Genomic DNA, 13333 nt, shown 5'->3' with positions numbered 1-13333 from the left:
ACAGACATGAGTGAGCACAGAGGAGGCTGACAAACTTCCTGAGATATAATCAGGTCAAACTCAGTCAAACACCTCTCTCTTCATGTTCCTTCTCCACGTTCTGGCAGTTTGAAACGATCTTGCCGTGTGTTAGCGCTGGGGAAGGATTGAGTTGCTGCCGTATATCTGGCTGCAGAGATGGGGAGGATCGGAGCTATACTGGTCGCAATCTCACTGCTACAGGGTGAGTTCAGTTTCAGGTTGGTGCAAACATTGAAACGTTTACAACTTTGTGAATTTAATTTTATTGATTAATTTTCATCCCCTACCCCAACATAAACCCATAATCCAGCCTGTCACTCCCAGTGCCAGTCTCGAGGGAATGCCACACTGTCAGAGGGTCAGTACTAAGGGAGTGCCGCACTGTTAGAGGGTCAGTACTGAGAGAGTGCCGCACTGTCAGAGGGTCAGTACTGAGAGAGTGCCGCACTGTCAGAGGGTCAGTACTGAGAGAGTGCCGCACTGTCAGAGGGTCAGTACTGAGAGAGTGCCGCACTGTCAGAGGGTCAGTACTGAGAGAGTGCCGCACTGTCAGAGGGTCAGTACCGAGGGAGTGCCGCACTGTCAGAGGGTCAGTACTGAGGGAGTGCCGCACTGTCAGAGGGTCAGTACTGAGAGAGTGCCGCACTGTCAGAGGGTCAGTACCGAGGGAGTGCCGCACTGTCAGAGGGTCAGTACTGAGGGAGTGCCGCACTGTTAGAGGGTCAGTACTGAGGGAGTGCTGCGCTGTCAGAGAGTCAGTACTGAGGGAGTGCCGCGCTGTCAGAGGGTCAGGACTGAGGGAGTGCGGCACTGTCAGAGGGTCAGTGCTGAGGGAGTGCCGCACTGTCAGAGGGTCAGTACTGAGGGAGTGCCGCGCTGTTAGAGGGTCAGTACTGAGGGAGTGCCGCACTGTCAGAGGGTCAGTACTGAGGGCATGCCGCACTGTCAGAGGGTCAGTACTGAGGGAGTGCCGCACTGTCAGAGGGTCAGTGCTGAGGGAGTGCCGCACTGTCAGAGGGTCAGTACTGAGGGAGTGCCGCACTGTCAGAGGGTCAGTGCTGAGGGAGTGCCGCACTGTCAGAGGGTCAGTGCTGAGGGAGTGCCACACAGTCAGAGGGTCAGTGCTGAGGGAGTGCTGCACTGTCAGAGGGTCAGTACTGAGGGAATGCCGCACTCTCGGATAAAGTCATACAGTTGTCGAACAATACAGCACGGAAACAGGCCGTTCGGCCCAACCAGTCCATGCTGCCCATGGTGCCCTTCCAGCTAGTCCCAATTGCCTGTGTGTGGCCCATATTGCTCTAATCCTTTCTCATCCATGTACTTATCCAAATGCTTTTTAAATGTTGCTGTTGTACCTGCTTCAACCATTTTCTTTGGCAACTCACCCATATCTGCACCACCCTCTGGGTGAAGACGTTGCTACTCTGGTCCTTTTTAAATCTTTCCCCTCTCACTTTAAACCTATGCCCTCTAGTTTTCAATTCCCCTTCCCTGGGAAAAGACTGTGTGCGATCCTATTGACGCTCCTCATGGTTTTATACACATCAGTAAGGTCACCCCTCATCCTCCAACATTTCAAGGAATAAAGTCCTAGCCTGGCCAACCTCTCCCTATAACTCAGGCCCACTTGCCGTGACAACATCCTCATAAATCTGCTTTGCACTCTTTCCAGTTTATCAATGTCTTTCCTATAACAGGGTAACCTAAACTGTACACAATACTCCAAGTGTGGCCTCACCGACGACTTATACAACTGTAACATTATGGCCCAACTGCTATACTCAAAGCCCTGACTGATGGATGCCAGTGTGCGAAACACCTTCTTCACCACCCTGTCTAACTGTGACACCTCTTTCAACGAACTATATGCTTGTACTCCTAGGTTCCTCTGTTCCTCAACACTCTGCAGAGCCCTACCATTCACTGTACCCTGGATATGTCATCTTTTTGCTGGCCTTGTTTACCCTCTCAGGTCGAGATTAATATTTCCTATAATGTTGCTTCAAAGAGAAGAGGGTGTTTGTTCTCCTGGTATCGGGGCCATTATTTGTGAGTCAACTAACTTCAAAAGTGGGCAGCAGATTAGATACATCAAAAGTGCAGAATTCAAAAGAATTTAGGTAGGATGCAGGGAGATTGGGATTAGATTAAAGACCATAAAATAAACTAGCAAAATCGATGGGTCGAATGGCCTCCTTCTTTGCTCTGAAGTCTAATTCTAAGGAGGACATTAACTGATCGTTCAGTGTTATTATTGGGATTTTTCTCTGTGTAAAGCTGATCTATCACATTAGCAGATTCCGGTAACTGTGTGAAAACCACCTGGGACAATTCTCATATCTGAGAAAATCACAAAGGGTCAGATCCTCGCCCGTGGCCGGAATCCTCGGCCCAGCCCGTGGCCGGAATCCTCGGCCCAGCCCGTGGCCGGAATCCTCGGCCCAGCCCGTGGCCGGAATCCTCGGCCCAGCCCGTGGCCGGAATCCTCGGCCCAGCCCGTGGCCGGAATCCTCGGCCAGTGAATGGTGATTTGACTGAGGACCAAATTCTCCGTTCCTGCCGATAGCGACGGCGAGGCGCAAACGGCCAGAGAATTCCGGATATTTTACTTATCTTTTAATCTTTAAATTAAATTAATGCTCCTAAATTAACATCAATTTTCTGGGAAATATTTCAGTTAACTTCTGAATAAAAAGGTCTAATTCATGTTGCTGTTATCGAATGTCCAAACCATTTGGCCCCTTTTATTTCACCAATGAAATACTGTGGGTGAAAACAGTTCATTTCTGGAATAATTATACACATTTAATTTGAACTAAAACATATTTAAATGTTACTGGTAATTTTCTGAATTATTAGAATAAAAGCTTTTCCTGTTAACAAAGTGTTTTGTTTTTGGCAAATCTTTGCTAAGCTCCAGCCTCTGCTGATGATTGTTTGACCAGGGTGGGGAGATCTCTGTATCTCTCCCTGTCTCTCTCTCTCTGTCTCTCTCTTTGTCTCTCTGTCTCTCTCTGTCTCTCTGCCTCTCTGTCTCTCTTTGTCACTCTCTCTCTCTCTCTCTGTCTGTCTGTCTCTCTCTCTGTCTGTCTCTCTCTTTGTCTCTCTCTCTCTCTCTGTCTCTCTCTCTCTCTGTTTCTCTCTCTGTGTGTCTCTCTCTCTGTCTCTCTCTTGTCTCCCTCTGTCTGTCTCTCTCTGTGTCTCTCTCTCTGTCTCTCTGTCTCTCTCTGTCTCCCTCTGTCTCTCTCTCTCTCTCTGTTTCTCTCTCTCTGTCTCTCTCTCTCTGTCTCTCTCTCTCTTGTCTCCCTCTGTCTGTCTCTCTCTCTGTCACTGTCTCCCTCTGTCTCTCTCTCTCTCTGTTTCTCTCTCTCTGTCTCTCTGCCTCTCTCTCTCTCTCTGTCTCTCTCTCTCTCTCTGTCTCCCTCTGTCTCTCTCTCTCTCTGTTTCTCTCTCTCTGTCTCTCTCTCTCTGTCTCTCTCTCTCTCCCTCTGTCTCTCTCTCTCTCTCTGTTTCTCTCTCTCTGTCTATCTCTCTCTATTTCTCTCTCTCTGTCTCTCTCTCTCTGTCTCTCTCTCTCTGTCTCTCTCTCTCTCTCTCTCTGTCTCCCTCTGTCTCTCTCTCTCTCTCTGTCTCTCTCTCTCTGTCTCTCTCTCTCTCTCTGTCTCTCTCTCTCTCTCTCTGTCTCCCTCTGTCTCCCTCTGTCTCTCTCTCTCCCTCTGTCTCTCTCTCTCTGTCTCTCTCTCTCTGTCTCTCTCTCTCTCAACACAACACCGGTATCCCTGAGTGTCACAGTGATTTTTGGTGAGATCGCAGCCTCCAGATCCAAGCCAGAGTCACCGAGGAAAATCTCTACAACATCTTGAACAGAAAATGGTCACGTTGGCAGAACAGGAAATGGAAATTAATCTGAAGGGATAGTTTTAAGTTGACAAAATGTAAATGTTGTTGAGATATTAAAATGATTGCTAAGTTTATTTCTTTCCATTTTTACAGGAGTAGGAGCAAATCCAGAGAGTAAGTAAAACGTTAACATTTCCTGGGCTGTTTCCTGAAATTCAACAAATTCTGAAATTGTTTCATGATGAGAGAATATTCCTGACACAAACTTTGCTTCTTTTAGTGGGTACCGTGGAACGTGTTGGAACCACAATCATTTTAACCTGCCCCTTCGATAAGGTTGAGCTCTGGGGCCACCCTGACAAAGCAGACAAATCAAAAATTAGCGAAGAAGGACAAAGCTACAGAATCCAGGATTACTCAGAATCTGATAACGGGCAGTATTTCTGTAATTCCGAGTCTGGAAAATACATATTTTATGTCCGAGCAAAAGGTAATTCCTGTCTCAGAGTCAGATTGTGAATGTGACACAAGACAGACAATGTCGGCATTTAAGAGACTTGTTGCAAAAAACAGGTCTCCAGATTAATCGGATTTGATCTCTGCTAATTTACCGCATTACCTTTCAGTTTCTGAATGATTTGTTTGGTTTATTCACCTTTCCAATTTCCCGCATGTTGCTGCAATTCTCTAAATATTCAGAATCTTTCAAATGGGCAACTTGACAAATTTCTGACTTTGGGGAAATGTCCCGAACCTCTCTCCCCGCTGATTCCTGCATCCATCCTGGGAGCAGGAGACAAAAGCCTCTCTGCTGAGAATGTTCTTCACTCTTGGGACATGTTTAGATTCTTGCTGATTCAGGGCAACACAGTTAGGCACATCAGCAGAGGCCCAATGGCCTGTTTCTGTGCTGTGTGACTCTGTCTTGCAAATCTGCTGAAGTCGCTTTTGGAATCATAGTCGACATTGCAGTGTGAGGTGACGCAGGTTTAGCTCTGGAATCCAATCTTAGATCAAACTTTATTAACCTGAGAATTCATCTCAGATAATTCACTGTAAATATTCTGAAGCAAACGGGGAGAATGGAATCAAAACTTAGTGAGAGAGGAAACTCTACAATGACCATAAATAACAGCAGAGGCCCAATGGGCCAAAGGGCCTGTTTCTGTGTCAATTCTAGAACATTCTAGAAGTGCAGTCTGATGTTTAAATTGTCTCTTTCTCTTTGCTAGTTTGTAAAGACTGCATTGAGCTGAATGCTGGGACAGTGATTGGAATTATCTGCGGAGATTTGGTGGTCACCTTTCTGGTCGCTTTGTCAGTTTATTGTTTTGCAAAGAGAAGAGCAGTTACTAAAGGTTGGAATTCATTTTAATTCTTGTTAATCTGAGCCTGGATTCAAAAGGTGTTGCTGAATGTAAAAACGTTTGATTCTCTGGTCTCCCGGCAGCTCTTTCCCGATGTGTGACTCTGTGGTTAACTTTAACCAGCTCTCAGAGTTAGCCACATCACTCGTTAGACTTACCTTGTAAAATAGAAACACAAAGTCCTGAAACACTCAGCGAGTCTGGCAGCGTCTGTGGAAAGACAAGCAAAACTTCCAGTCCACAACAAATGTGTTTTCTGTTCTGAAGAAGTTTAACATTGGAACGAACAAAGAACAAAGAAAATTACAGCACAGGAACAGGCCCTTCGGCCCTCCAAGCCTGCACCGACCATGCTGCCCGACTGAACTAAAACCCCCTACCCTTCTGGGGACCATATCCCTCTATTCCCATCCTATTCATGTACTTGTCCAGACACTCCTTAAAAATCACCGTATCCACTTCCACTACCTCCCCGGCAACGAGTTCCAGGCATCCACTACTCTCTGTGTAAAAAATCTGCCTCGTACATCTCCTTTAAACCTTGCCCCTCGCACCTTAAACCTGTGCCCCCTAGTAATTGACTCTTCCACTCTGGGGAAAAAGCTTCTGACTATCCACTCTGTCCATGCCTCTCATAATCTTGTCGACTTCTATCAGGTCTCCCCTCAACCTCCGTCGTTCCAGTGAGAACAAACCAAGTTATTCCAGCCTCTCCTCATAGCTAATGCCCTCCATACCAGGCAACATCCTGATAAATCTTTTCTGTACCCTCTCCAAAGCCTCCACATCCTTCTGGTAGTGTGGCGACCAGAATTGAACACTATATCCCAAGTGCGGCCTCACTAAGGTTCTATAAAGCTGCAACATGACTTGCCAATTTTTAAACTCAATGCCCCGGCAGATGAAGGCAAGCATGCCGTATGTCTTCTTGACTACCTTCTCCACCTGCATTGCCACTTTCAGTGACCTGTGTACCTGTACACCCAGATCCCTTTGCCTATCAATACTCTTAAGCGTTCTGCCATTTACTGTATATTTCCTATCTGTATTAGACCTTCCAAAATGCATTACCTCACATTTGTCCGGATCAAACTCCATCTGCCATCTCTCTGCCCAAGTCTTCAACCAATCTATATCCTGCTGTATCCTCTGATGGTCCTCATCGCTATCCGCAAATCCACCAACCTTTGTGTCATCCACAAACTTACTAATCAGTCCAGTTACATTTTCCTCCAAATCATTTATATATATTACAAACAGCAAAGGTCCCAGCACTGATCTCTGAGGAACGCCACTTGTCACAGCCCTCCATTCAGAAACACACCCTTCCACTGCTACCCTCTGTCTTCTTTGACCGAGCCAGTTTTGTATGCACCTTGCCAGCTCACCTCTGATCCCATGCGACTTCACCTTCTGTACCAGTCTGCCATGAGGGACCTTGTCAAAGGCCTTACTGAAGTCCATGTAGATAACATCCACTGCCCTACCCTCATCAATCATCTTCGTCACTTCCTCGAAAAACTCGATCAAGTTCATGAGACACGACCTCCCCTTCACAAAACCATGTTGCCTCTCACTAATACGTCCACTTATTTCCAAGTGGGAATAAATCCTGTCTCAAAGAATCCTCTCCAATAATTTCTCTACCACTGATGTAAGGCTCATTGGCCTGTAATTACTTGAATTATTCTTGCTACCCTTCTTAAACAAAGGAACAACATTGGCTATTCTCCAATCCTTTGGGACCTCCCCTGGAGCCAGTGAGGATACAAAGATTTCTCTCAAGGCCCCAGCAATTTCCTCCCTTGCCTCTCCCAGTATTCTGGGGTGTATCCCATCAGGCCCTGGGGACTTGTCTACCTGAATGTTTCTCAAGAACCCCAATACCTCCTCCTTTTTGATCTCAACATGACTCAAACTATCTACACACCCTTTCCCAGACTCATCATCCACCAAGTCCTTCTCTTTGGTGAATACTGACGCAAAGTACTCATTTAATACCTCGCCCATTTCCTCTGGCTCCACGCATAGATTCCCTCCCTTGTCCTTGAGTGGGCCAACCCTCTCCCTGGCTACCCTCTTGCTCTTTATATACGTATAAAAAGCCTTGGGATTTTCCTTAATCCTGCTGGCCAATGCTTTCTCATGACCCCTTTTAGCCCTCCTTACTCCTTGCTTAAGTTTCTTTCTACTTTCCTTGTATTCCATACTTGCTTCGTGTGTTCCCAGCCTCCTAGCCTTGACAAATGCTTCCTTTTTCTCTTTGATTAGGCTCTCAATATCTCTCGTTATCCAAGGTTCCCAAAACTTGCCATACTTATCCCTCATCCTTACAGGAATGTGCCGGTCCTGAATCCCTATCAACTTACACTTGAATGTCTCCCACGTGCCAAACGTTGATTTGCCCCCAAACATCTGCCCCCAATCTACATTCTTCAGTTCCTGCCTAATAAATGTTAACTCTGTTTCCCTCTCTCCACAGTCGCTGTCAGACCCGCTGAGATTTTTCACCATTTTCTATTTTTGTTTCAGATTTTCAGCATCTGCACTATTTTGCTTTCACAGATATATTATTTGTTGGGATGTGGGTTTAACCAATGAACTGAGTGTTTGGTCATTGCAGAAATAATTTAATATTAAACCACATTGCTGTGGCTCTGGAATCACATGTAGGCCAGGCCGGGTAAGGACAGCAGATTTCCTTCCCTAAAGAACATGAGTGAACCAGATGGGTTTTTCTGACAATGGTTTCATGGTCATTGTCGCTAAAACAATTACAATTTTTTTCATGAATTGAATTTAAATTCTGCCAGAAGCCATGAGGGATTTAATGTCCTTTAGGAAGGGAATCTGCCAGTCCAGCCAATTATGTCAATATCCCATAAATAATAAAAAGAATAAAACACCCAGAGGACTACCCAGGCCTTTGGATCACCTGACCAGTGACATCATCACGAAAGCAGGTCAGAACCCACCTATCCCTATCCTGGGAGTGTTTGATGGGGACAGTGTAGAGGGAGCTTTACTCTGTATCTAACCCCGTGCTGTACCTGCCCTGGGAGTGTTTGATGGGGACAGTGTCGAGGGAGCTTTACTCTGTATCTAACCCCGTGCTGTACCTGCCCTGGGAGTGTTTGATGGGGACAGTGTAGAGGGAGCTTTACTCTGTATCTAACCCCGTGTTGTACCTGTCCTGGGAGTGTTTGATGGGGACAGTGTAGAGGGAACTTTACTCTGTATCTAACCCCGTGCTGTACCTGTCCTGGGAGTGTTTGATGAGGGACAGTGTAGAGGGAGCTTTACTCTGTATCTAACCCCGTGCTGTACCTGTCCTGGGAGTGTTTGATGGGGGACAGTGTAGAGGGAGCTTTACTCTGTATCTAACCCCGTGCTGTACCTGTCCTGGGAGTGTTTGATGGGCACAGTGTAGACAGAGAATTATTTTCTATCCAACCTCCTGCTATCTGACAACTTGCAACACTTTCTGTTTTCTTGCAGAATACCGGAACCAGCAGCTCGGAGATCCTGACGTTCCGATGGGTCGGGGAACTAACATAGCGGCTTCACATCAACAATCGGATTACGCGGTAAATCCAGTCGAATGTTCACACCCAAACTCAGCCCCAAGTGAAAACCTCTGTTTATTAACACATCGGGGGGCATTCCCCAAAAACCTTCCCCACATATTCCTCCTCATTCGCAAAGCTCCATTCTCCTCCTTGCACTGTTAAACTAACATCTCTGTCCAATCATATTCTGTCCGATAGCTGTGACTGTGAGAATGAGAGTCCTCACTGAATCTCAGAAACAGAGCTCGGTGACCTCAAACTAACTTCAACACATTGGTTACAGCCTCATTCCAGAGGCACAGAGTCCACACTGACATTCCAGTACTGAGGGAGTGCCACACTGTCAGAGGGTCAGTGCTGAGGGAGTGCCGCACTGTCAGAGGGTCAGTACTGAGGGAGTGCCGCACTGTCAGAGGGTCAGTACTGAGGGAATGCCGCAATGTCAGAGGGTCAATGCTGAGGGAGTGCCGCACTGTCAGAGGGTCAGTACTGAGGGAGTGCCGCACTGTCAGAGGGTCAGTACTGAGGGAGTGCCGCACTGTCAGAGGGTCAGTACTGAGGGAGTGCCACTCTGTCAGAGGGTCAGTACTAAGGGAATGCCGCACTGTCAGAGGGTCAGTGCTGAGGGAGTGCCGCACTGTCAGAGGGTCAGTACTGAGGGAGTGCCGCAATGTCAGAGGGTCAGTACTGAGGGAGTGCCGCACTGTCAGAGGGTCAGTACTGAGGGAGTGCCGCACTGTCAGAGGGTCAGTGCTGAGGGAGTGCCGCACTGTCAGAGGGTCAGTGCTGAGGGAGTGCCGCACTGTCAGAGGGTCAGTACTGAGGGAGTGCCGCACTGTCAGAGGGTCAGTACTAAGGGAATGCCGCACTGTCAGAGGGTCAGTGCTGAGGGAGTGCCGCACTGTCAGAGGGTCAGTACTAAGGGAATGCCGCACTGTCAGAGGGTCAGTGCTGAGGGAGTGCCGCACTGTCAGAGGGTCAGTACTGAGGGAGTGCCGCAATGTCAGAGGGTCAGTACTGAGGGAGTGCCGCACTGTCAGAGGGTCAGTACTAAGGGAGTGCCGCACTGTCAGAGGGTCAGTGCTGAGGGAGTGCCGCAATGTCAGAGGGTCAGTACTGAGGGAGTGCCGCACTGTCAGAGGGTCAGTGCTGAGGGAGTGCCGCACTGTCAGAGGGTCAGTGCTGAGGGAGTGCCGCACTGTCAGAGGGTCAGTGCTGAGGGAGTGCCGCACTGTCAGAGGGTCAGTACCAAGGGAGTGCCGCACTGTCAGAGGGTCAGCACTGAGGGAGTGCCGCACTGTCGGAGGGTCAGCACTGAGGGAGTACCGCACTGTCAGGGGGCAGTACTGAGGGAGTGCCGCACTGTTGGAGGTAGCATCTTGAGGATGGAATCTCTTAACCAATGCCTTGACTGGTCTGTGAAGTGAAAGTAAATTACAGCCCCCCCACTACCCCCACCCCCCCAGCACCCCCCACACCCCCAGTACCCCCCACACCCCCAGTACCCTCCACACCTCCAGTACCCCCCACCCCCCAGTACCCCCCACACCCCCAGTACCCCCCACCCCCCCAGCACCCCCCACACCCCCAGTACCCCCCACACCCCCAGTACCCTCCACACCTCCAGTACCCCCCACCCCCCAGTACCCCCCACACCCCCAGTACCCCCCACACCCCCAGTACCCCCTCCCCCCCAGTACCCCCCACCCCCCCAGCACCCCCCACACCCCCAGTACCCCCCACACCCCCAGTACCCTCCACACCTCCAGTACCCCCCACCCCCCAGTACCCCCCACACCCCCAGTACCCCCACACCCCCAGTACCCCCTCCCCCCCAGTACCCCCCACCCCCCCAGTACCCCCCACACCCCCACTACCCCCCACCCCCCACTACCCCCACCCCCCAGTACCCCCCACACCCCCAGTACCCCCCACACCCCCAGTACCCCCCACCCCCCAGTACCCCCCACCCCCCCAGTACCCCCCACACCCCCAGTACCCCCCACCCCCCAGTACCCCCCACCCCCCCAGTACCCGCCACCCCTCCCGTACCCCCACCCCCAATGCTGCTGCTTGGAAATGAGGGGGTATCTCCAGTATATTGGGGTCCATATGAATAATTTAGGAGAGGTTTATTTTGCATCATCTTATCAGAACAACTAACTGTATTTATATAGCACCTTTAATGCACTAAAACATCCCCGTGCTTTGTGAGTGTGATATGAAAGAGATTTAACTCTGAGCCGCTGTGGGAGGTATTAAGATACAGAGGAGATGTTAGGGGTAAGTTTTTCACTCGGAGGGTGGTGGGTGCGTGGAATCGGCTGCCGGTAGTGGTGGTGGAAGCGGATTCGATTGAGTCTTTTAAGAGACTTTTGGATAGGTTCATGGAGGTTAGTAAGATAGAGGGTTATAGATGAGCCTGGAAGGTAAAGAAATTGTTCGACGCAGCTTGTGGGCCGAAGGGCCTGTTTGTGCTGTCGCTTTTCTATGTTCTATGTTCTAAGATCCAATGGTTTTCGGGGACGTATGAAATGGATCGAGAGAGGGTGCGCTGGGAGGGGGATTTGGTGAGGAGGGGGCTGCAGCTATCATTCCAGTCAGTGGTGGATTAACTACCACCCGGACCCCTCGGCTGAGCTTTAGTAAGGCCCCCTGACCTTGCCCCCTGCCCCCTGCCCCTGCCCCCTGACCTTGCCCCCTGCCCCCTGCCCCCGCCCCCTGACCTTGCCCCCTGCCCCCTGCCCCCTGACCCACTCTTCATTGAATAGAATAAAGTGACGTTAGATAACTTATATTGTTGTACTATGTATAATGTACTACATGTATAGTATCATAAAGTTCCATGAATCAATTACAGCCCTTTTATTCATTTATTTTTCATTTTCCATTTTCTTTACATTTGTACTTTAAAAAGCTTCCGTGTTTTTTCGTTTACAAAAGTGTCGATAACAGCGTGTAAATCAACAGATCGAAGCGTGTCTGATTCAATGTGCATGAGTGCCAGTGACTAAGTTTCTCATTGCTCATTGTTGAGCGCAAATAGATTTTGATCCTCTTCAGTGCCAAAAATGAACACTCACCTGAACAGTTAGTGATTCTTTTTGCTCTCGGGGCTCCCCTCCCTTCCGGGCCCCGAGGCTTAAGCCTACTCAGCCTAATGGTTAATCCGCCACGGATTCCAGTGGCTGGGGGGCGGGGGGCTGTTGAGGCCATGGGGAGAATGGAAACAAGCTGGAGAATTTTAAAATCATGGCATAGTTTGAGTGGATGTGGGAGAGTGAGTGCAGCGAGGTGAATGGGAGTGGGGGGTTTGAGTTAACATACAGCAACAGAGTTCTGGATCAGTTCCAGTTTCAAGAGGTGGTCACAGTAAGTAGCCTCACAACACCAGGTTAAAGTCCAACAGGTTTATTTGGTAGCACGAGCTTTCGGAGTCTCGCTCCTTCTTCAGGTGAGTGAGGAGGTCAGTATCTGGCAGAGCGGCTGGGAGTGAATTGGAATTTATCAACTGGAGAATTTACAAAGATGTGAATCTGCACATTTCGCACAGAGAACCCGTCCTCTCCCACTCTCCCCCCCGAGCATCCCCCGAGCGCCCCCTGAACCCTGAAAAGTTATTGTTGAAATGAAAGATTATTTATGAAATTAATTCCTTTCCTTTTCTGACATTTATTTTTTTCAGCCAATCAAAAGTGGACAGCGAGACCTTTACGACAGACTGAAGCGATAGATCAGCTGGAGTGCAACGGCCTCTCCAATCATTGACCCGCTCCCATCCTGTCTAACAATATAACCCCCCCTCAAATATAACCCCCCCTCAAATATAACACCCCCCACAAATGTAGCCCCCCCCTCAAATATAGCCATCCCACAAATATAACCCCCCACAAATATGATCACCTCCCCTTCACAAATATAATCGCGCCCCCCTCCGCCCCCCGCACCCCGCCGCTCAATTCCCCTTTACTCCTGTACTTTAAGCCCCTGTTGATAAAGCCAAGGATGGAGATGATTTTGAATAGTCTGTTGCTGAGCTGGGACAAGGTTCCTCTCTCAGATTCACTCAGTGTTTGCTCGAGATTCCTGAGTTTCTTCCCTTCCCTGGAGGGTTCAGCGGAAAGCTTTATTCCGCACTCTGGATCTCTCCCGCTTCACAGAAAGCTCCAGTTAGACATTGTGCCCAAGTCTGTCAGTTCAATGTATTTCTCTCTCTCTCAGGCCCGGGATTTGTCCGTTGTTTCTGTTTTTCTGTTTATGATTGAGACGTCTATAATTGACAATGTTTATAACATTATTAAAGGTCGTGAACAAATGTACAGAATGGTTTTTCTTGTTGGAAGTGAGAAAGTGTTAATGTGCGAGAGGATCTCTGCTTGACAATTATCACCACCAATCAGCAAGTCCCTGTTACTAAGCTGCTTGGAGTCATCATTGAGCAGAAGCTTCACAGGAGCAACCCTTTCCATTCATTGGCTAAGGAGCAGGTCAGAGGCCGCTAACTCTGACAAATGGCTCACTTCCCGACCCCTC

The 13333-nt window shown here is 48.9% G+C and overlaps 1 protein-coding gene across 2 annotated transcripts; it reads left to right on the top strand.

The window, feature by feature from the left end:
- LOC144480056 (T-cell surface glycoprotein CD3 epsilon chain-like) lies at nt 1-13118 on the top strand. 2 transcript variants are annotated; one of them, XM_078199221.1, is made up of 6 exons: nt 1-223; nt 4018-4038; nt 4145-4354; nt 5097-5222; nt 8730-8818; nt 12486-13118. In XM_078199221.1, exons 1-6 carry the CDS (start codon nt 178-180, stop codon nt 12531-12533), a joined length of 540 nt encoding a protein of 179 aa, XP_078055347.1. In that variant the 5' UTR covers nt 1-177; the 3' UTR covers nt 12534-13118. The 2 variants fall into 2 exon arrangements, with proteins under 2 accessions (XP_078055347.1, XP_078055348.1); XM_078199222.1 differs by having other exon boundaries at nt 1-239.
- The last annotated feature ends 215 nt before the right edge of the window (nt 13119-13333 follow it).

The sequence above is a fragment of the Mustelus asterias genome, chromosome 27, assembly GCF_964213995.1.
Source record: "Mustelus asterias chromosome 27, sMusAst1.hap1.1, whole genome shotgun sequence".
Lineage (NCBI taxonomy): Eukaryota > Metazoa > Chordata > Chondrichthyes > Carcharhiniformes > Triakidae > Mustelus > Mustelus asterias.
This window is presented reverse-complemented; position numbering and strand designations above follow the sequence as displayed.

What these genes read in the sequence shown, in the direction of transcription:
- LOC144480056 (XM_078199221.1), top strand. Translation starts at nt 178, where the DNA reads ATGGGGAGGATCGGAGCTATACTGGTCGCAATCTCACTGCTACAGG. An exon ending in GAGAAGAGCAGTTACTAAAG is followed by an intron (nt 5,223 to 8,729) that starts GTTGGAATTCAT and finishes GTTTTCTTGCAG; the next exon opens with AATACCGGAACCAGCAGCTC. An exon ending in ATCAACAATCGGATTACGCG is followed by an intron (nt 8,819 to 12,485) that starts GTAAATCCAGTC and finishes TATTTTTTTCAG; the next exon opens with CCAATCAAAAGTGGACAGCG.